Source organism: Pelmatolapia mariae, linkage group LG18, assembly GCF_036321145.2.
Source record: "Pelmatolapia mariae isolate MD_Pm_ZW linkage group LG18, Pm_UMD_F_2, whole genome shotgun sequence".
NCBI lineage: Eukaryota > Metazoa > Chordata > Actinopteri > Cichliformes > Cichlidae > Pelmatolapia > Pelmatolapia mariae.
In genome coordinates this window covers 496675-520849 of record NC_086243.1, presented here as the reverse complement: position 1 = coordinate 520849, position 24175 = coordinate 496675, and the positions used below count along the sequence as shown (strand labels likewise).

The window sequence follows — 24175 nt, the reverse complement described above, 5'->3', positions numbered from 1 at the left end:
CCAGAAGAAGCGTATAGTATAGCTTTTATTTTGGAAACTCTCTTTTCCAAAGATGAGGGATTTCTCCATCAGATTTATTTTTTTATTACTTTGTTGTTTCAGCAACATTACATTTAAAAACTGTACTTTTGAGTTAAAATATATATTTATAATTTTAATAAATGACAAATTAAAGAAGCATGAACATTTTTTTGTATCGAAAAAATATCGAACCGTGTCACCAAAGTACCAAACCGAACCGAACCGTGAATTTTGTGTATTGTTGCACCCCTAATATATATATATATATATATATATATATATATATCCATAGGTCCCTCATCCTATTGAGGGACCTATGGATATACCTATGGACCTCAGGCAGCAGAAACCCAAGAAAGAGGAGGAAGACGAGGAACCATCATGGAAGGACAGGCCCCTGCACGGTATGTACCACCGGCAGATAGAGGAGGTGGCTGATATCCGGAAATCCTACCAGTGGCTGGACAAAGCTGGACTGAAAGACAGCACGGAGGCACTAATCATGGCAGCACAAGAACTGTTGTGCTGCCAGACGCTCGTGGAGTGCAGTCAGCTTCTTCAGCCAGTAGGCGTGAACCATGTCGGGGCCTGGTGCTGTCCAACTCTTCATAATGGAGACCCTTTCTTGAATGTCTGCCACCGTGATGGTTACTGGACCCTGTTCAGGGAGGTCGCTATGGTCTGCCCTCAGATCCACCAGCCACTGAGCATTGCCGTTATGGGTTGCATCCTTTTCCCATATGCTCTTCCAGTATTGCTCCGTCTCCAGCCTTGGTGGTGCTGTTCTGTTATTGTTCCCTTGCCACTGAGAGTACACCTTTGCTGGTTCTGTGGAGAACAGCTGGTTTATTCTCCTGCCTTCTATCTCTCTGGTGTACCTCCTCAAGCGGCTGGCCAAGGCTGTGAGTCTTTGCTTGGCAGTTTCCAAGGCCTCAGGTATGGACAGCTTGCTGTATTTCTTAGGCACCTTCTTTGTCGCGCCTTTCTGCAACTCCGTTAGTTGGCTAACCTCCCTTCGTGCTACTTTGATCTTACCCTCTAGCCTCCTTCTCCATGGAGGGTACTGCCCCTTGTGGCTGTTCAACTTGTAGCCAAGCATCTCACTGATCACTGCTGCCGTATTGTAGATCAGCTTGTTAGTGTCGGTAATCGTGGCTGTAGGTATCGTCCGTAGTGCTGCATTAACATCATCTAGCAGACCTTCTGAGGGTACTTCACGTAATCTTGGTAACCGGCTACGGGGGGTCCAGGTTTCAAGCTTGGCCATGATCCTATCTATCAGGTCAGTTCCTCTCGCACTCAACGATCCTTCTCCTATCGCACTTGGGGCTATGTACCCAATCTCGGGGGGGGGTGATGATATCTCCCCCCTGACCTGGCGTCCTGACTCCCCCTTGCCGTAGCATTTATGTTGTACCTCGTCAATCTCTAGCTGTGAGAGCAGTCCTTTCTTTCGAATGTTGGAACACTGAGCTACTAGTTGTTTTGCCGTCATTGTGGATGTTGGGTATCGAAGAATCCATAGGTCCCTCATCCTATTCATGTAACCCCTTCCGCCAGGGTTACTTGCGTAGTAGCATTCCAACAACGCCCTGTTTTTGTCTCTTGCCCACCGATGCCTTCTTGTTCCAGTAGCCCACTTGTCGTCAGGGTGTCCTGGTTCCTCAACACCTGACGCGGACCTTGTTGATCCGGGCGACGTCCGAGCCGGCATGCCTTCATATTTATCTGTCTCGCTCATGTCTGCGGTAGGCTCGCTTAGCATAGGGGGTCTAGCCTTAGGACCCTTACTGGATACAGACGCCCCAGGCGGGATATATATATATATATATATATATATATATATATATATATATATAACAAAAGTACAAATGTGTACAAGTTAGAAACTTCCTCAGTAAGTTTACACTCTTTTGGAGTGATTTTAATTGTATGTTAAAGGAGAAAGAGATTAGGAGGTGATGCAGAGTCCATCATCACTGAGGCCGTCTCTCCTGCATGAAGTCCAGGCGCTGGTTTTCCAGTGTGTGCGTCTGATGGCCCAAAGCTGCCTCAGAGCTGTAACACCATCCATGGCTGCAGTATGGAACAGATGTGGGTGTGTCCTCATCTCCCAGAGGAGTCCAAATCGTCATCAAACAGCCCTACAGACACAAAAACGTGAAAATATAAACAACCAGACTATCAGCAGTGATTTAAGTACTTTAAGACCTCTGTGAAAATCATTTACAGTATATATCACAGAATTTAAGGCCTTTATAATCACAGAGCATACAGAGAAAAGTACTAAACTGAATCAATTTCAGCTTTCGTTTTTTATGATGTATATTGTATTAATAATTAAATTTCATTATCTGTATCTTTACCACACATTTACCACACAGGTGTAGATACTGTAGGTTCAGTGAATGCTTACGTTGCACTGATTAGAATATACTGGACATTCAAAGCTAAGATTCAGCGCACTGTGTTAGAGGCTGGGATTTGATGAATTCATCATATATACAACCTTTGATCATCATTTATGTCCAGTTGAGAATGAATCTGTGCACTCACATATTAAATGAACTGAAATCAGCAGTGTGATCTCCAGTCTTGATATAAGAAATGAGAGAACTGACAGCTGTTATTTTAATCAGCCTGCCTCAGTTGTTTTAACTCTTAAGTACCATAGAGTAATGTGGTAACATCTGGACTGACGAGTTTACTGTCAGCATTTTAATCGCTAGTTTAAAGGCTGTAGGTTGCAGCCATTGCTCTAACACTGTATAAATGTAACAGGCCTCAGTGCTGGTTCTAACAGTCTGAGCTGCTTCCAGCTTTATTTGTGAAGAGCACAGCAGCTTACAAAACACGCAGCTAGCTCGTACAGCTGTGACGTAAAACTTTCATACGCTAAGATGACCTTAAAATAACGGGGCTACGTGCGGTGATGCTAGCATTAGCCATGTTAGCACGTTACCTTCAACAGGTGGTCAGACTGCGTAAACAGGCACTCAGTCAGAGGTTGCGCTCTCCGTTTCGCTGCATGGTTTCTTCATTCTTCACATATCCGTGTCGAGCCGAGTGTAAATCCCGAGGCTGAACGGCCTTTGTACAAGCACACAGGCTTCTTAGCAGGGCGACGCTATGAGCTAGAAAAATCCAGGCTGGCAGACAGCCTGTGTCTGACCAACCAATCAGAGAGCTCCTTACATCCCACGGTGTGGCTAATTTGAATAGCCGCAGGATTTTTAAAATGAAGTTGTTAATCCAACAGCTAATCCAAAAATTAATCCCTGAGCGAACAGGAAAGGGAAATGGATTTTGAAATGAGGAGTGGAATCGCCATTTTAAAAAGCATTTTGAAAATCACTTTATTAAAGTGCAATTCGAAAAAGGTTTTTGAAATGAAGATTTAAAAAGCATTTTAAAAATCAGTTTATTAAATTGGAATTCAAAAATGAATTTACAAATGCAGAATTTATTCAACAATTCATTATTTAAGCACAGAATTCTTTATTTCGATGCGCGTCGCTCTTGTGGTCCTCCATACATATTACGTCCAATGGATGCACGATCTGATTAGTCGACGAATCACAAAAATAATCTGCCACTAATCGACTATCAGAATAATCGTTTGTGGCAGCCCTAGCTCCAAGTAGTTCATTGTTAGTCTGCCTGCCTATCCATCCTCCTAATCAGTTTGACTTGCACTACAATCAGCTGATTTCAGTTGTGGTGCTGGTGGGGGGAAACAGTCTACAGTGTGGATATGGTTGCTTTATTTTAAAGTGGATGGTAAAGCGGATGCTGCATCCAGGAGAGAAACAACCGCATTATACTGCTAACTTAACTTCTGCTCCTTGCAAGCATATGTGTGGACAGCATGCTAACACTAAGCTAGCAAGAACTCAGCATGACTATAAAGACTGTAGCCTATAGGTTTATAATGATACCATATATAATGATAAATGGTAAGTATGAGACAATGGATTTCATGTCATTTTATGGAGAAATGTAAGAGTAATGTAATGAGTAGTATAACAAATTACTTTCTCCTGGGAGTAATTTAGCAATGTACTGCATTAATTTTAATAAAAGTGTTCTGTGTGTGTGTAATACATTACTTTTTATGAGTGATGACCCCAACAGTGGTTACAACAAAAGAGGGAGAAAACCTCCAACACGCACAAACATTTAACCACACAGCATGATATTAATTTGTACAAATGTATTAATCTTATTATGACACAAATGACATGCTGCTTAGCCTGTGAGAGCCATATAAGAACTCATAAGATATATCGAAAATTTAATGTTACCTATAAAAAAGACCAACATTAAGTTTAATGAGGAGAGATGATTAGAAAGAATGAACGTGATTTATTGATGAAAAGAATATAGACAGCGGTTAGACTCCGGTGGCCCGTCTCGGCGGAGTGGGTGAAAGGGCAGGACTCCCGAGATGCTGGTGGTGGAGATGAAGGTGGCTTGAATGGAGCCTGAGTGATGAGAGGTGGAGATGGGGAGGAGGTGGGTTGCACAAAGCCGTCTGCAAAGAATGACAGATGCCAATGAGATTTAAAGTATACAGCATGAATGCTGATTGGCCTGGAGAAGGTCGGGAGAATGTGATTGGACTAGACCAGTGATGATGAGTGATGACGGGAGTGAGGAAGCTTAGATTTAGCTGGCAGCACCTGGATGTGGACAGATGTGAGGCCATAGATCTTCTTTATTGAACTTATGCATAAGCTTCATTTGTATTGAAAAAGTTAAAGTCAGTTCAAAATAATTCATGTCAACAGAGAAAATGGTTGGATTATTTCTGTTAATGTTAGTACAACATAGAAACAGTGTAGAGCTTTCACTGCTTTCAGGTTGGTCAGACTCCCACAGCATTGGGAACAGATCTACAAATCAGCAATGAGTAGGAGTGCAGATCTGCTGTGGGAAGATTGCTTTCCCAGTCAAACACAATTTACTACATTTGTCTCCACAAAAAAAAAAAGCAGACTTAACAGCTCTATTAGTCAGACAAGGAATACATTTACCTAGTTTAGTTATGTTTTATTTGTGGAAACTACACCCCTCTTTTCAAAGATGTGTAGACACTATATTAAACGTAAATAAAAAGACAACATAATAACCTGCAATTTGCTGAAAGCCTATACTGGGGACGATCCACCCAAAGTGGCTAGGGAATGATATAGATGAAAACAAAAGAGGGAGCATAAGGAACAAAAAGCGATGAAGAGAGGGTAAACAGCAGGCCTAACGCTTGCTGCTGGTACAACTGTTGATGATGCAGAAGCAGCAGCCCCGGCAGCGAACATGTGGGGAAATTTGAAAAAAATTTCACCACTTCCACACTAAACTTTGTTCTACAAGTTGCGTGAGCCCACAGCAACGGTAGAGGAAGTGCCCGGCTTCATTAAGGGATTTGACTGCGCGGAGTCGGTAATGAAAATGAATGAACAGGCTGCGGTCAGTGCGTGAAGGTCCAGTGCACAGTGATCAGCCAAAAAGTGCGTCGGCCCACCGGGCAAATGCCTGGTATGCCATACCATTCCAGCCCTGAGTATTAGTGTCAAGTTTGAAAGTCTAGTATTATGACTAGCCTAATTCCCACCTTCACCTGTAATCACAGTCCCTGAAAGCAAGTGGTGTTTTAGACACTGTGTTACTGTGCTAGCCAATGTGAAAGCTGCACATGTGGAGATGTACTTACAGTGACAGTAGGTGCAGCGAAGGCCAGGCTGAAGAGCAAAGGCAATGGACAGACTTCCTGTCTTGGGAGGATGTATGGCAGAGATAGACTGCGATCATTACAACTGTACCCAGAATGCACCGGCTGGAAAATATCCGTCAGCTCCAGGAAGTAAAGACTGACAATAGAGGAGGCCAGAATAGGGAGCTGCAGAACAGAACACAGACCGATGCAAAACAAATGAACAAAGTGTGTGGAGATGAAGTTAGGAAAAGTACATCAATACAAAAATTCACACGCTTGTTTAAAAACAATAAACTGCATGAATATAGGAAATTGAGCTGTCTCATTGTGTTCTATTGAAGACTTGTCCTCATTTTTATAGATTAAGGCCAGAGTAACTCAACTAACTTAAAGTACTCATTAAGGTATTTGTCACAGATATAACTCCATATGAAGCAATGTCCAAACATAACTTCGTTTACTGCCCTCCCCCCGGCTCAGAGATTTAGTGGGGTGTTGTATATGAGTGTAGACTTGTACATAGTTAAACATGTGTGGGTTATAAAATGGCAAATTCTGAATATTGATTTGAAAATAATGGAATTTGAAAAAAGGGGGTTGAAACAGAAAAAGTGTAAATGTCATGCTACTCCTTTTTGAGCATAAACACTGTGTAGACATAGAGATATTCATGAAAACTTGATGTTTTTACGTTTTTCTCTTGTTATTTTAGTTATATTTACATGTTCGAAATAAACTATTCTGCCTATCTACATTTTATATGTACATTCATTGGCCACTTAGGTTAGGTGCTCCTGTTTAAGTGCTTGTTGATGCAAATATCTAGTCAGCCAGTCACAATGTCACAACACAATGCATTAAGGCATGTAGCCATGATCAAGGCTACCTGATTAAGTTCAAACCAAGTGTCACTGTGGGGAAGAAAGGTGATTTACATGAAGATGAAAGTAGCGTGGTCGTTGGTGCTGCTCTGAGTATTTCAGAAACTGCTGAACTACCAGGATAACACAACCTGCTTCCAGCAGGATAACACACCTTGTCACAAAGGTGAAATAATCTTAAACTGGCTTCTTTGAACACGGCAATTAGCTCACTGCACTCAAATATACTCTATAGCAGGGGTCCCCAACCCCTGGACTCCGGTCCAAATCTGGACATCAAGGGGGTTTACTCCGGACCTCAAAGCATTTTCCCATTTTCTATGTAGTTAGATATTTTATTCCTGCCGGCTGCAGTGGCTGACTTTGAACAGGCGCGATGGGCAGCTATGTGGGTCAGTGACGTTCTAGCCCACACTCTAAGCCAGCTGGTGGCGGTATTGCACCACCAACTGCCAAAAAAACGACAAAGAAGAACAACCCATGCAGGCCACTCAATGCGGGTTGCTAAGTTACTATCTTGGAAGCTCACACTTGCTGACAGTACAATGATGACTTGGTGGTGCACAGAAGAGTGGGTAAAAAGAGATGGCTCTGTATGAAAGATGAATGGCCATTCCCCATCTGTGAATGGATCATTACCACTGATCAGTGGTTGTTGATCAATGGTCATGACAATTTGCATATTAATGATCAAGGAGCTGATCTCAAAGCCCATTGTTCCTTCAGTGGGCTGGTTTCAGTCATTGTGCAAATGTCCTGTTTATAAACCTGCAGTCAGCTGAGACTGAAGAAGTCAGCTGATGATGACGAAACGTTTCTCCCACTGAAAACATCCTGACGAACAGAATCTAATTTTTGGGATTTACTTACCTGGTTGATTGAGCATGCATCAAGACACATTAATGTTGGTTTATGTGCAATAGATGTGGTAAAGATTATTGCATAATTTCATTGTTAAATTGTTTTTTGTTTAATATCAGTACTTGAACTGGATTGCGCTTTTCTGTTCAGCAGATGATGTAATGAGCACATGAATAATTGATCAGTAGTTACAAGACAAAAATCTATATTGTTAATTAAATGTTTAATAAACATGAAAGAAAATATTTTTGTTGGTTCATTTAAAATGTTCGGACCCCAGATTGACTGGATGATGGAGTGGACCTCCTGCTATTGTAGTTGGATACCGCTGCTCTGTCGTCACCAGATCTCAGTCCAACAGAGCATCTTTGGGATGTGTTGGAATGACCGAACAGGAAGGTTTCTATGGAGCACATCAGATTTTGGTTGGCACTGAATGATAAAAAAAAAGAAGCCGAAAAAGAAAATATAATTGAAAAATATTTTTGGATTTGCATATAATTTGCATCCTACATAAATTCTTTTTTTACAGAGTTTGACTTGTCTGGACTGAAAGTCCATTTTAAGTTGGATTAACTCCTTCCTATGTTTATTGTGTATTACATTCAACTGTTTCATAAAATGTAAATAGAACCTAAGTACATGTAAAATTTATTGTATTATCCTTTTATAACACTTTTATGTTTTAACTGATTTAAAGAAGAAACACAAAAGACAAAGTGCTACATTTTAGATCTCTCTTTAACCTGTCAGTCAAATGTTCAACAGAAAGAAGCATCATATTGCATATTTTTGGCTTATTTAATGATACAATTATCTGCGCTGCACATATGTGAAACCCAGGGGTTAAAGTGGGCCAGAGTGATCTGCAACAGCATAATTTCAAATGGCTGAATCAAAATCCCCAAACACACAAACTGTTTCCACGCAGTTTGTCAGAAAACATATCTGTGAGCTAAATGTGCAGAAAACATGTATGTGCAGCACTGATAGCTGAAGGAAAATGTAAGAGGAAGAGGAAAGATTATTTTCAAAGGTGAGGACTGCTCAGCAAGCTCACATGTAACGTCCTAAATCGCTGTAGGTATTTAAAATCAGATGATTTAAAATCAAGTTTTTTGCTTGTTTTTCTGAAACATCTTGCAAAACGAGCTGACGTATGCAAATGTTGGGTTATTCACAGGTTGCATGAAAATACCAGGCAGCTTAGCGCAGCATAAACTGGTGTGTTAGCAGTACTGTGATAACGTTTACAGTGATGCATTATGTTGGACTGGCTAAATCTCGATTACATCAAACGTAACAGACATTAGTTTATAACACTGATGATGCTGGTCAGATTCACTCACTGAATTCCACCTGTTATACCAGCTATCAGCCGTAGAACTCACATAACATTTGTTTATATCTTTTTTAAATTTGGCTGGCTAAATCCACACAGAGAAGCTATTACTGAAGCAGCACAGCTGATCACAGCCTGCACACAAAGAATCTACTGGAGCAGCAGGACCGCTGGCCTCTAACTCCTATGGGGTAAGAGCATCACAGGAGCACGAGCTAGCTAACGTGGCTTAGCTGCTCAAAAGTGTATGCAACTAATAAGCTGTGTTGGTTCTCAGTCACTTAGGTCATGGCAGTCTAAGGAGAAAGGAACGTTTCTTGAAGACATTTCACCTCTCGTCTGAGAAGCTTCTTCAGTTCTAAAAGCCGAAGGTGGAGAGTCCCAGGTATTTAACCTGGGTTGGAGCTGACCCACTCACCATCACATAGCAAGGTCTCACACCCATGACCTCTGCTTATCTCAGAGGCGTCCTCCTTCTTTTGTTTACTGCTGAGCAACCAAATAATGTTCATTTGTCTATTTAGGGTCCTGAGCTCCAGCATCATGACAGGTATGGCTTAACAGCTTGGACATATCAAACATATGACTCCAGCAGACAATCTATACTGCACTTAAAACATGTTTCTCTCCATGTTTGCTCTGATGACTGTCAGACAGTATTTGGGAATACATGTTGTGTTTCAGTGTCAGCAACAAACAAAGTTTCTTGTTTCTAAGCTGGCAAACCCTAATGTCTCTGCTCCTGAGCCGACTGAGCATCTGTGACTATTTCTGTGTTCACCAGCCCAAGAAATTAGATAATGAATGTTGTTTTTCTCAGCCTGTGAAGACACAGCCTGAATTTTGTGTTGCCAAGCTGCCATGGCAGAGTCTTTCTGTGGTGCTTCACTTGAGACTATGCTAGTAGCACAACTAAAGCCTTCAAGGACTGTCGCTCCATCTGGAGCCCAGGTAAGCACTGTTTCTGTTGTTGCTACTCCTAAAGACTGCTGTGCTCTCTTGTCTGTGCCAATAATGATTATAGCTCCACCAGTGATTGCCCCTGAGCCTTCTCCTCCACCTGTGTCTGCTCCTAGGGCGGCACGGACCCAGCACTCTCCTGCACCCGTTCCAGTTCTTAGTCTGCTGATTAAATTGTGTCCACAATGAAGATTCAAATTTTAAGGATCAACTCCTGGATTTGTGAGTGAACAACCTGTAGGATTTAAAAGTGTAATAACAGACTGAAACAGAAGATGGCAGCACTGCATCTACAAGGATGCCAGCTGCCCTTAAACGCCAAAGAAGAAGAAGCAGTCTCCATCAGGGGCTGCATCCTCCTGAGGCCGCATTTCTAGGCCGATTACGTCACAGCGATGCGACGAAAGCTGTCTAAATTCGAAGAGTCCTCCAAATGCGTCCTCCTTTTCCCCAGATTTGAAGGATGGGTCGCGTGTATCCTTTGTGGCCCAACCTATCCCAGAATTCATAGCGCGACCCAGCCAATTCCAGTTTCCAACAATGCCGGCCGCTACTTAGTTTTAATATTACTCTTATTACTCTTTCTGGGTCACAAAATAAACTTTTAACATTTTCAGGCGAGAATGTAGCTGTGTAAACTTCAAATATCTGCTTGGTTTATCAAGATATCACATATTTGTAAAAGTGCTCCGACGTTTTCGGAGACATCTGTTACCCACCAGCTCGACAGCTGACCGGGAGGTCACTAGAGCCGGCGATAACACCAAACTCCCGGCACATCGTTTTCAGACCCCCACGGCCTTTCGCTACTCAGGTTAAACATGATATATAAGTCACTTAGATAACTTACAAATGTGATTGTTTGGCTTTTTTCAGTGTTTTATTTGTTCCTGAGTAAATCGGTTTGGCTGAGATTAAAGTTATAGTTTTCACACAGCTGAATAAACGTCAAACAGAAAACTGGTTAAACAGAAGTGTGAGATGGTCGAAAATTTACTCCGGTGTCCTGTTATATTTTAGATAGGAAGGATCAGACGGACGAGTTTATTAAACTCCACCGAGACAATCTGCAAATTTCATTAAAAGTTTAATAAACTATCGAGGACTTTCGGTGAGGCATGTAGAGACATGGTCACGCCACATTGAGCTCCGTCTGTACTCTCCCTTTCTAGGCACTTATAGTGAAGTTAGTGTATCCTTTTTTACGAGCAGCCGAAGCCAAAAGAGAAACATTGCAGAGCGTGATGAAAAACATGTGGGCAGAGGCCTTGGACCAAGCTTTATCGCCTGTCGGTGCAAGTATTTCTCAAAATGTAACCTTGCTGCGGTCGGTCCAAGACAACTTAAACATGCAGGCAGCTACAGTGGATATGCCACTGGTCAAGGTCGATAACCTACAGGGCTCAGTCCGCCAAGTCAAAAAAGATGCTAACAACTGTATAACTGAAATGGGCAAGCTCACACTCAAGATTAATGAGTTGGAAGATCGAGAACGTAGAAACAACATCAGAATCATTAACCTACCAGTGTGAATCGAAGGGGATCCTTGCGACATGGCGTAACTCAGCTCATAACCTCAGCACGTTGGAGGAGTATGCGTCACATGATAGAGCGGCTGTGGCGAGCGAGACCTGTCGGCGGTCTGGTTGAGCATTTGGAGCCTCGCTACCAAACCGGCATTTAATCTCAGAGAAAGGTATCCCAGAGAAGTAAAGCAAGTGTGTAAGTTCATCTCTGAATGTTTGTAAAGCATTCCCACATTAAGCTTAACAACCAATATATGGAGCGACTGCCTCTTCTCTCTCCCCCTCCCTCTCTTGGTGCTACTTCAATCATGAAACCGATCAATGATCAGCTGATCGGCTTTTCTCTCTTGTTTGTTTATCTCCCACTTTGCGCCAGAAAGAGGAAACCAGCAGATAAACAACAGCAGCACGTTTAAGCTTGATAAGCTGTTGTTAGAATGTATTTAATATTACTTTCTACACCAGGATCCATAGCTGACAGCTGGTAACTGTGCAGGGGCGGGTCTAGCAAAGTTTAGCCAGGGGGGGCAGGTAGGGCATTAACAGGGAAAAGGAAAAAACACAGGGGAAAACACAGTCAAATTTTTAACTTAGTAAGCTATAGTACTTTTTCCTTTGGGAAGGTACCATCTGTGCAGTTTGCAATTCTGTTGAAGAAAAATGTTGAATCTATTTAATTATTGTAGAAAAATTATTGATTTCTGTGCTTTTTTTTTTTTTTTGCACGTGCATTAATTTAAAGTCGATTACGTCAATTAAGCATCATGATGGGGAGGGCGGGGGGTGGTTCCCTTTTTTTCTTTTTGCTGGGAGTTGGCAACCCTGTTAGTTAGGTTGCTTAATATTTCCACTAAGTACTCTTTAAAATACCAGAATAGGGAGGATGGTGTAGGTTTAAGTTTATTAGATTGATCAGTTTTGCTGAGCTATGAAATATTTTGGGTGCTGTGTATTTTTTGCATACAAGTATAACAGAATAGCTTTAGTTTAGTTTTGTTTTTTTTTTAAACTTGAGTATGAATTTATACAAAATACAGCAAGATATTAAAAAAAACCTGTTGTATTGATTATAAAATACGCTATATCGGATTTATATCGGTATCGGACATAAAAAAGTGGTATCGTGCCATCTGTAGTATAAAGTGGGATATATTTCAAAAATCTAGACCAGAAGGAGGATGGGCAGTCCCGAATTTCAAACTATACCATTTGGCATTCACATTGAAACATATCAGGCAATGGTTGGATCCGGATGCAATGGCCCCATGGTTGGACATTGAAAAACACCTTGTAACCTCGATTACACTACAAGACTTTCTTTTCTCTGGGATTTCACTTAAACAGTGCTCATTGCGACAGGGGCCTATAATTTCATATTTATTGAAATCTTTTAGACTTGCGGAAAAGTTCTTAGGTGGAGTAACAAAGTGGCACAAGCACACCCATGTATGGCAAAATATCACTTGCTAACTGGGTCCAAAACCTTCAGTAAAAACCCATGGGCTCAAAGCCCTATCCAGGTGTTAGAGGATTTAAATGGTACAAATTCAATGCTTAGTTTCCAGGAGCTGGTTACTCGCTATAGAGTCCCAGAGCAGTCATTATTTCACTATTTTAGATTACGCTCAGCCCTCAAATCGCATAATATCCAGTGGGGAGACAATTTAAAGTTACACTCAATTGTAGAGCTGGTGCAAAACTCACCTAAAAGAATAGCTTCATCTATCTACTTGAATCTATTAAAGCGGTTAAAATCCCAAGATTTCTCTATTAAAGAATGGCAAAAAGACCTGGCAGACCAACAAGAGAAGATGGCCTGGACCACAACCTGGGCCAATGTTGCCAGTTCATCAAAGAATCCGAGCCACCAATTTATCCATTATAAGATATGCCATTGAATGTACTTAACTCCTCAGAAGAGATTCCAGATGAAAATAACCTCTCATCCTTACTGCTCATTCTGCTCGAGTGCTACTAGGGCTGGAGCCGAACCCGAATACGCTATTCGGAAAGGCACAAATAACGTGTTATTTACGAATAATTATTTTGAACAAATACTTAAAAAATATTTGTATTCGGGAACAAGGAAAAACTTTATATCAAAAAGCTGAGTTTCCTTATGAGACTGCAGTGCATGCCTGGATGAGTGAGTAACATGTTAAAGAGGCGACTGACACGGGCTGCCCCACACAGCAACAGAGAAAGCTGAGTGAGAAAAGGCTGAACTGCATCACTATATTGAATATATATATATATTGAATATATATATATTTTTTTACCATAATTGGGTTCCGGAGGCAGTTTATAACTTTCGCGAAGATCATGAGATTATTCCATTACGCTGCATTATTGACGTCTGCAGTCGGGTCTCTCATGTTCGCTCTGTTTACGTAGCTCTGTTAGCGCGGTCATTTAGACAACAGGCTGTTGACAGAGTAACTTTTGGTTTAAAAGGTTAAAACAATGCTTGTGTAGTTGTCACTTATTAACTTAGCTGAAACTCCCCACATGGATTTGGGGAACCAAATAGAGGAGTGTTGCTACTGCTGAGCCATCTGGCAATAACACAAATAACAACAGCCAATGGCTGTGTTATTTTCTTTTCAATGACAATGACCTTGTTACATGTTTATTGCTGGATTTATGGAAAAACATCAACTAATATTGCATATCCATAATTATTATAATGGATATAATTAAAGAATACTCACACTATAATGTTTGTTAGAAGTGTAACGCAAAAAAACTGGATTTTTAAGCCCATTTTGAATTTTACTCGACTACAAATACAAATACTTTTCCCTCCTCAACAAATACAAATACAGATACAAATACCGGCTGCTTTGCACATCTCTAAGTGCTACTGTTGGAGCCTTAACGCATCCTCTGTGGGAATGTCCTGATGTGTTCTTATTCTGGAGCAAGGTAAAAAAGTTACTGTCATCACTGACAAATATCAGTCTCCCTGCTGACCCACTACTACATCTTCTACTTGATGACTCTAGGCTTTCAATGACAATGAAAGCACGCAAATTATGGCTGGCAGGCATAACTGCAGCCAAAAAGCTAGTGGTTCAGAGGTGGCTACCACCACATGATCTCTCGGTGAAACACTGGTTACATGCCTTCTTAGATATCATGTACTTAGAACTATCCTCAGCTAGGGTCAACCATGCAAACCCCTCAACAGGCCAAAACTGGCTAAAGGGAATTAGAGAGACCAAAAGGCTACTCAGGAATGTGCAATAGGCAAGTTAATACATGTAATTTTCTTCTTTTTGTTTTAAAGCACTGACCTATTGTACCTCTCTCCTTGTTCATTATGTTAACCTGTGGTGTCATTGGAATCTTATGGTTATGCTGTAAAGGTGATATGTGCTGGTAGGGAGGGCGGGGGTGGGGGAGGAAAGGGACTTGTAGGGTTTGGGTTTATGTTCTCGGGAAACTCAATATTTTGTATGTTTGTGGTGTGCTGTATAAGACAGTTACCGTTAATATTGCATTATATTAAAAAAGTTGAGTAAACTATCATCCTGTCTTTATTTTTAGTTAGCACACACCTTAAACACTTCAAGCTGTAATCTGATGATAGTTATATAATGCATGTTGGTGCAAAAAGCTGTAGGTTTTACGTCCAGTGGATGCATGATCTGATTAGTCGACTATCAAAATAATCGTTCGTGCCAGCCCTACTATTAGGTTGACTTGTATTTTTTTTCACATACCAAAACATGAAATAGACGAGCTTTGCTTGATCTTCATAATAATCTGTGTTTTTAATAGTGTGCCACATCACAAACGTAAAACAGCAATGATAACCCTTGAGCCCACTGGTGCCATATAAATACAACTGAATTGAAATGAATTGAATGCAGCATTCTCAGGGCTAGTGTAATATTTAGTAATAATATTAACTTACTGTGTTTCATAGTTATTAGCCTATTGAGTTGATTTACTGGCCTACAGACACCTGCTTCAGTGACAGAAAAGGATATTTTACACAGAGACGATGATCTATCATTTACTCAGCTGTCGTCAGTGACTTCCCTTTAATCCTCATGGATGTTTTATTAAGTACATACAGGAAGAGAAATTTGAAGATGTGCCAAACAAAGCAAAGCCTTTGTGGATACTGTGCACAGAGGGAAGCAGGCTACAGTAAGGATGTTTTCCTCCTCTTAATGTCTGTAGCTCTGAATGCAGAGATATAAAAATACACCCCATTCAGTGGGCCATGTTGCCTAGCAGCCAGTTAGTGGGTAGGATGGTGTGACAGTGTGTGAGATAGGCAATGTAACAGACACAGAGCAACTCTGTCATGGAAAGAAAGAGAAACTGTGATTGACAGAGAATGTTTTTAACCTAAACTCTGTGCCAGGGGCAAACAATTCATGAAGCTGTGGATTCTGGAAATGAGCTGAAACGATCTGTAATCGTGCACACTCCTCACAGTTAGCATCGCACAGAATCAGCAAACCCTACATGCAAGCAGGCTTCCTCTTCATTACACATTCATATAAAATTCACACATTTTAGGTGAATATACAACTCCTGCTGAAACTTGGTCATCACATTTTGGAAAGACTGGCTAGGGAGTCTGCCCTGGGTCGGTAGATGGCATGGATCATCTGTGTTACTGTGCATCATAGAGCAGAAAAATATCAACAGGCCTAAAAGCTGGGTGTGTGAGTGAATATAGAGAATTGTGTAGAGGTTGTTTTGTGCGATGGACTGTCAGAATTGTCCTGGCATGTTTTCTCACTAATGCCTTTAGCTTTAGCTGGGCCTGACCACTGGAACGATTATGTCTCAGGGCCAGAAATATCCACGTATCCAACGTCCAACTTCAAACATGACAGTAAGTGAAGGGACCATAAAGAGAAAATTAGAGCGTTCAAAGACTCGCTGTGCTGTCAGACACTTGGCCAAGCAGCCAGGCGTGGTTCCCAAACTTAACAGGACAGTTTTTTCTTTATTTACCTCCCATCCTTTCTCTGGACTCCTGTTTCTGCCACACACTCTAAGGAACATCACCCACTGGTTTGGACGACACATTGGTGCCTGCCATGTTGTTGTTTTGGTGTGTTCGGAGCCAGACGTTAACATTTAAGGAGGAAATAGGGTTGTCTGCTAATGCTTGCACACATACGTGCACATGCATATACTCCACATGCCCCTGGTACTGCCAAAAGGTCTTACTCTGTGCCACGTCATGTTACAACCTGTGATACAAGAACAAGTGGCCTACAGGAGGTGATGGCAGAGTCAGACAATTCACTGTCAGAGGTTTTCTGAACAGCAACCATTCATTAATCAAACTCACAGAAATGCTTTTACAGACTCACACATGTTCTTTTCTTGGCTCTTTGTCTACTTGTCATTAATTAATCAGTCAGTAATTAGTAAAAACAAACTGAGATTTTACTTCCAGTGGCAAACGCCTTTGCACAGTACACAACAGGCCAGAGTGTAGACTCCTGGGCTGTCCTGAAGACGGATTATTTGACCTTTGGAGGTTTCGGAGTAATCAGCAAAGCTTCCAGCTTCCAACTTTTAACTAGCATTTCAGCTAGTTAAAAGTAGATCACTCAGATAGAAATTCACAAGCAGCAGAAAAGCTCTTACTGTCTCCTTTCACACTGCTGCTCTCTGTCACTGTCTGAAACCTTGTTTTTCACACAACCAATAAACACAACAGGGAAAGACATTCATCATCGTTGCAAAGCAGTAGGATCCTGTCACCAGATTTCTGCTAAAGGGAACTTGAAAAATGTCTAAATCTAGCAACAAATTGGCGAAATTAGCAGCAGTGAGAAGAAATGTGTAAACAGGAAATCAGCTGACATGATGAAGTATGTTTGGCCTTTTCTGTCCTTTTCTTTATGTTTGGCTACTTTACTATATAAAAATATATTCTAGTTGCTACTTATTAGCAGATTTTAAGAAATAATTCTACTCATATATGACGCTGTTGGTCAAATACATCAGCGATCTTCAGCAGCAGTTTGCAGGTTTGTCAAAAATTCTCTTGGGACATTTGTCGCTTTGTCGTTCATTTTCAGTCCAGTCCTTGTACCTGAACATTTTCAGAGCAATGATTTTTGTTTGTTAAGTCATGTAACTGACATAACTATTATTCATGCATAAACACCAAGCATATGCACCAAATTCACAGGATGAACCAGTGTTGTGTCTACACATAACAGACAACCAAATATAAATTATCTTTGTTATTTGCAGGCATGTCTCAAAAACACACGAGAAAACACAATTTGACCGACATTGCTGGTGGAATATTTCTGCACCGACAGTATGCTGGTTCTGCTCGGTGTTTCACCTTCCCTTATGTCTGAAAACTTGACATATTGCCATATGGTGTGCACAGTGTCCTTAAAAAGGTGAAGGAAAAAAGCACAAGTGGCAATCTGTTGACAGGAGATGAACGGTATCCAAAATTCACAAATGGCCTGTATTTGTATAGTCAGTGTCAACAGCCATCCTTAGAACACAGTAAAGGCTCTGTCAAGGTTTGGACTGCACCTCAGATCATCAGATTCTGATTCATCATGGAAAGCATCTTATTGTGTACAGTCAGATGGTTTCTTAGGTGTTTACAGTCTCAGTAGGTTGCATGTCTAAATAAAGTAAAATCTTAACTTCCAACTAAACTCCATTGCTGGTGTGTACGTAGAGTCTGAGCAGCAACACAGCCCAGTCTACGCCCAACATGTTCACATTGTCGTCCAAATCTTGAGGAAAATATTATTTTCCTGGTGCAGCACAATTGTGACTGGGGAACAAAAGCATTGCTGGCACAGATTTAAGACGTAAACACCTTAGACATGGTGACAAGCAGGCAGAAGCTAGGCTGATGTTTAATTCAGTGTAAAGTTAGACTAACAAATCATCTTTGCACGCACTAACCTGACAGTATAAAGCAACAGATGAAATATTATTACCATGTTCTGTAGTCAGTACTAGAAATACAGATCAAAACAAAGGCAGCCTTAATGGGCCAAAACCAGTATTACTGCTATTATCATTAAAAACAGAGATGTCTTCTTTTTAATGCTGCTAGAAGAACGCTGCAGATTGTGGAGCCTACGGGAAGAAGGCTGCTTCACAGTCTGTGGGCGTATAAACTAAATGCAGCATGATGGCAGTAGGATTTAGCCCAGAAGAGGAGAGAAATGACTGTGCAAGTCCAAGCCTCGCACTGATCTGTCGGGAACAGACTAAAGCTCTAACCTGTGGCTGCTAATGTGCTAATCCTGATTATTCAAAACACAATGAAAGTAAGCTGCAGTAGTGCAGCATTAAATCTGGACTCTCCTCACTCCTTTCTGTCTGCTGGCTCTGATCGACGTGTGAGCCACGAACGATATCTGCACACTGACGACATTTGATCTCAAATCTTTGTCCCCAACAAATCTGCTGTATGCAAAGGGAATCGTAACAGAGGATGCAGAGTCACTGGCCTCTGAAACATCAGGTAAACATCACTGCTACACCATTACAGCCTGCCTGGCCAACCAAGAGCAAAAAGCATCCTCAGTGTGTATCCACAACAATTTAACAGGTGATGTCTCTGTCATAGTGTTTGCTCCCAGGACAGTGACGAGCATCTGCGAGGAGCACCTGCACCAGCTGCCCCCCTCCCTCCCTGCACCTTCAGCAGCACAGACCCAGGCACTGAGAGCAGAACCTTTTACATCGTAATAGACGGACAGATGTTCACCTCTACGAAATAGAAGCAGGGCAGCAGGGTGACGCTGTCCTTGGTCTCCTTCCCGCCTTTCAGTCGCTCCTTGGCACGAGACATCACGAGCGCCCGCTGGTCTCTCCCGTTGCCGGGAGACAGGGAGCTGTACCTGATTCCCGTCGTAATTTTGGCGAAACTGCGGCCGACCCCCCCCTCCCCCTCGACCCTCCCTAGCTCCCAAGCCTCTAACGGCGGACCTCCATCGCCGGGCAAGGTGAGCTGGAAGTGTCGGTGCTTCCTGATGGGGTCCGTCGCCCCTGAAAAAATGGTGGCTGGTAGGCTTTAAAAAGCCGTGCTAGCGCACGACTCCAGACACCGTCTCCTCCAGAAGTGTTGGACCGCTGTGGCGACACTCAGACCATTCATCGTGGAAACGTGTGTGATGCTGAGAGGAGATGAGCCCTTCGGTCACGCTGGTCCTCCGCAGGTACCTCAGAGACGCTCACCCACTCGCTGTCCTCCAGCTCTGCTGCAGCAGGTGAGCCTGGTTACGTTCGCCGAAATAAGCATCGATGCTTCCTGTCAGGCTTTTCAAAATAATCTCAAAGTACTGCTTTTTGTTTGTTTCGGGTTTTTAATTCAGTAAATGCAGCACAGTTGCTAAATATATATATATATGTATATATGTATATATATATATATATATATATATATATATATATATATATATATATATATATATATATATATATATATCTGTGTGTGTGTGTGTGTGTGTGTGTCTTTTCCCGAGGTATTTCGCCTTCATTTTGATTGTAGATTAAGATGGCAACATGTTGTTTTCCAGACATAAATCTGCAGCTTCCCGGAAGAGCACAGGAAAATTATGAAGATGTCCCACTATGCACCCATTTAGCCAGGAAAATGTACTGTAGTTTCCATTTTATGTGACTGTTTTAGAGTCACAGACCCACTTGTGAATAGTTTTTCGTGGAGTACATTATTGACCTGTGAAACCTGTGACGTAACAGCGAACTTTAGCTGCCACTTTGTTTCTATTTTTGCCTTTTGTTTATTTTTGAGACAGAACTAACGACATTCCATAAATTGCTAAGTTATCAGCTAAACAGCAAAAATGTTTCCAAAAACTATGTATGTATCACAAATACACACTTATCTTCTAATTACTATACTTTCACTCACCAACACTGAAGCACAAACATCTTGCAGTTAAACAGTTTGATGCTCTAAAACAGGGGTGTCAAACTCCAGTCCTCGAGGGCCAGTATCCTGCTTGTTTTTGAGATATCCCTGCCCTACCTTCTGCTGATTACCTGGATCAGGTGTGCTTTGCCAATAAGAAGCTGTATGTTTACATACTGTAAACATGCTTTTTTTTTTAATGTACTGCACTTGTGTTACATGGACGTTTTGGGGGGACAGACTCACATTTTGAGCCAGTAAATGGTAAAATGGTAAATGGCCTGTACTTGTATAGCGCTTTACTTAGTCCCTATGGACCCCAAAGCGCTTTACACTACATTCAGTCATCCACCCATTCACACACTGGTGATGGCAAGCTACATTGTTGCCACAGCTGCCCTGGGGCGCACTGACAGAGGCGAGGCTGCCGGACACTGGCGCCACCGGGCCCTCTGACCACCACCAGTAGGCAACGGGTGAAGTGTCTTGCCCAAGGACACAACGACCGAGACTGTCGGAGCTGGGGCTTGAACCAGCAACCTTCCGATTACAAGACAAACTGCCAACTCTTGAGCCACGATCGCCCCCAATCACAAGTGTTAGAGGAGGGATGTGAAATTTATTTTACATCGTAGGCCACATACAGCTGACTTTGATCCTATGTGGGCCAATTCATTGGCCAGACTATCCTGTAATCATAAATATAAAGTTTTCATTAATTCAGAGAAAATGTCATTTTTAAAAGGTTTTTCTTATAACTGGGGACCCGCTGTACAAGAAAAATTAAAAAAGTAGTAGCTAAAAACAGAAAAACAGGAATTTTTCTGTCATTTATCTCTTAGTTAATTATTTTTGTGTGATATAAACTGGAATGGGAGAGGTGTTTATCAATGGGAAAAGCTGTAAAACAGTTAAAAGCTGACATTTTCTAAAGCTCGCTAAGCACATGCCTAACATGATCTACGCCTTTGCTTCTGCTGTATCAACACTAACCTTTGAATCACACATGAAAATCCATCTTCTCAACACACGATCTTCGGAAAAAAATCAAACCTGATCGACGCACGTGACGTCACATGTTCTAAAAACCTATTTTCTGCTCGGGCAGCGCGCTTGAATGAATATGAAGGATCCTTTCTCTCAGCACTGGGCCGTAATGTTGTGTAATATGTGGGACACGCAGCCCTTGGGCCGTGCTATGGCCGTGGGACGCAGTCTGCAATATGCTGTCAGTGCTGTAACAGGTGATCAATCCCATCACCCACGCTTAGCTTTTCATGAGGAGAGAGAGCTGGAGTGCAGAGAAGTCACTGATCAGGAAAATAAATCATTTAAAAATATGATAAATAAACTCATCTAAATACATTTCTGCACTGCATTTTAAGCACATGGTGAAATCGAAAATGGAAACGGACTGGCATTTTATAGCGCCTTTCATCCAAGTATCCATACAGTGCATTACAACCCAGCATCTACAGGCAGCTCAGAATCAACACTTAACCTACAGGCGAGTCTTTGGACAGTTGGACAACGATGCTTATGTATGAGTGTTAATCCTCTAAGGCAGGAATGGCCCAGTGGACAGTTCTGCAAAGTGTGAAAATTACTGAGACGTCATAAATAATTCCTGTTCCTTTTCCTGGCATGAGAAACAGCTGGAGCAAAGATGATTACAAATAACTTCTATAGACAGTAATATTGCTGGCTCCATAGTTATTGATAAAAAAAAAAAGTGTGGGGGTCGGGTAAGGGTAGCAGGAGGCACATTTCCAATTATGTTTAATTACTCATTAAAGATGGATAAGTACACCAGCTGGAAGATATGAACCAGGGCAATTCTCCCACCCCAACTTGCAGAAATAACAGTTCACCACATTTGCTGTAAACTTTGATTTGGATTATATATTTTCTTTTTTCTTTATTGTGATAGAGTTTCATAATAAGCAGATTAAACACACTGAGACAGAAACTCAGTCCCACTTCTGCCACAGAATACAGATTCATCTGCTAGTTCCCAAACTTCACAGTTTTAACTTCTTAAAAATAAGTTAACTGTAAATATTGGTTTAATTTTAAGCAATGATTGAATAGTTATCAGCCATTAAAACAACATCTTATTTATATTTTCATTCACCTGAACAAGGATAAGCACTAAAATCAAAATGTACAAGTTATGTAATGACTACAGTGTTAAAGTTATGCATATACAATGACTGTGGAGTGACAGTACACGAGAATATGTTATGTATCAGCCATATTTATAGTGCTGGGGGTTACATGTGGGTGGCTTTGTTTGTAATAACTACAACAGCATCTCTCCTGATGGCTGAACAGTATAGGAAGAACAGCTCTTTGCAGTCTTTTCCTGCTGCCCTATAGTAATTAGCATCCCAAGACTCTGATACTTTTGCAACCATCCCATGATAGAGCATATCTGCTATATGTCATGTCAGTGATCTGTGAACCTAAGCATTACTAGTGCTAAAGCTCACTAAAACATGTAAAAGAGGCTTAAAAAAAGAAAGAAACTGACCTGTGGTCTGATCCTCATCATGTCCTCATGGCAAGCATGCTTGGTTGTATACTATACTCTGATGGGCTTGCACTGTTTTCCTCATTCTGCTATTCTCAGCTCTGTTGGCACCTAAAGATTCTAGGCCAGCAAAACCATGCCAGTCCAATGGGGGATAACTCTCTCTCTCTCTCTCTCTCTCTCTCTCTCTCTCCCTCTCTCTCAGTGCAGTGCAATTCAGTGGGGATTTTTTTTTAATGTTTTGCCCTCCCCCCAAATCCTTTCATCCCCATCACACATGCAGGGCCTTAAGGTACAGGTGTGTCACTGAGGTGCAGGTGAGGCAGTCCTCCTCTGTCTCCTTCTGGCCACCTGTGCCTCAGTTTTGTTCCACAACTTAGACACTCACATTACTCACACTCTCATAACACATACATATAGGGCCTTGGGGGTGGGCACATTAAACGGCATTCAGAGGACAGTCTGTTCATTCAGCCTCACCTCTGGCGCCGTTGCCCGACTCTCAATTTTAAACACATGTAGACATTGAGGGTTCTCGGGAGGGGCCGTGCTGACACCTGCTGCTATCTGGCAGAGGGTAGCTGGCACTGTGCCCCTGCCATGTTTTAAATGCACTTTAGAGCAGCACGCAGCAACACCACATATGAGCGGGCGGCGTGAGGTATGGGGTCGGGAGGAGGAGCTGGCCATCTGGTCTGGGTCCGAGCTGGTGGGCTTCCCCTCTGGGGGTGCTGGTACCTGGACCCATTTGGGGAGTGTGAGTGCGTGTACTGTGTTCAGTTCTGTGTGTCTCCGTGTTGTGCGAGTGCTGAGTATTTGTATATGTGTGCACGAGGGTGGGAATGCATGTTTGTGTCTGTGTGTGCCTGTTTGTCTATGTCCATGTGCCAGGTCGGGTCATAGACCCCACCTCTCTGGGAACATCTGAAGCCCCTCCAGGTGTGGGGGCCTATTTCCCCCCACCACACTCCCTGCTGGTGGCTGATGCCCCCACCCGTCGGTGCATTGGTGGTTCTCGGTGTCCAGGGCTAGGTGCTCAGGTATGTAGTGGCTCACTCCTGGCGGCTCCTTGGCAGGGCTGACACCTGCTGCTATCTGGCAGAGGGTAGCTGGCACTGTGCCTGGGGTGTGGAGGGCCCTTGGCTCTCAGGTCTCTGGGCCCGGTGATCGTTCCACCCTGATGTTGCCAGTTCTCAGCAAAGCCTGCGGGGTTGTCACCATGGCCCCCTGTGGCTTCTGCACCGTGGCTGCTGCTGGTGACACCCCCCCCCCCCCCCGTCTGGGGCTCTCCTCAGCTCTTTTCTAGGTGGGTGGTGCGACTGCCCCTCTGGTGGTCCTCCATGGGCTCTCGTGCTCTGGGGGGCCTCTAGATTTCTGGGGTCTGGATTTCCTCGGTGCCTGCTTCATGTCATGGGAGGCAGAGCTACGTC

The 24175-nt window shown here is 42.4% G+C and overlaps 1 protein-coding gene across 1 annotated transcript in view; it reads right to left on the bottom strand.

The window, feature by feature from the left end:
* The window catches only part of LOC134616694 (phospholipid phosphatase-related protein type 4-like), a 59299-nt gene extending 39960 nt beyond the window's left edge, over positions 1-19339 (bottom strand). The window contains exons 1-2 of the mRNA XM_063461645.2: positions 19046-19339; positions 5735-5920 (exon numbers count right to left, since the gene is read on the bottom strand). Of these exons, the coding sequence (XP_063317715.1) occupies positions 5735-5920; positions 19046-19129 (270 nt within the window). The 5' untranslated portion in view covers positions 19130-19339. The remainder of the gene's footprint in view (positions 1-5734; positions 5921-19045) is intronic.
* Positions 19340-24175: the final 4836 nt, after the last annotated feature.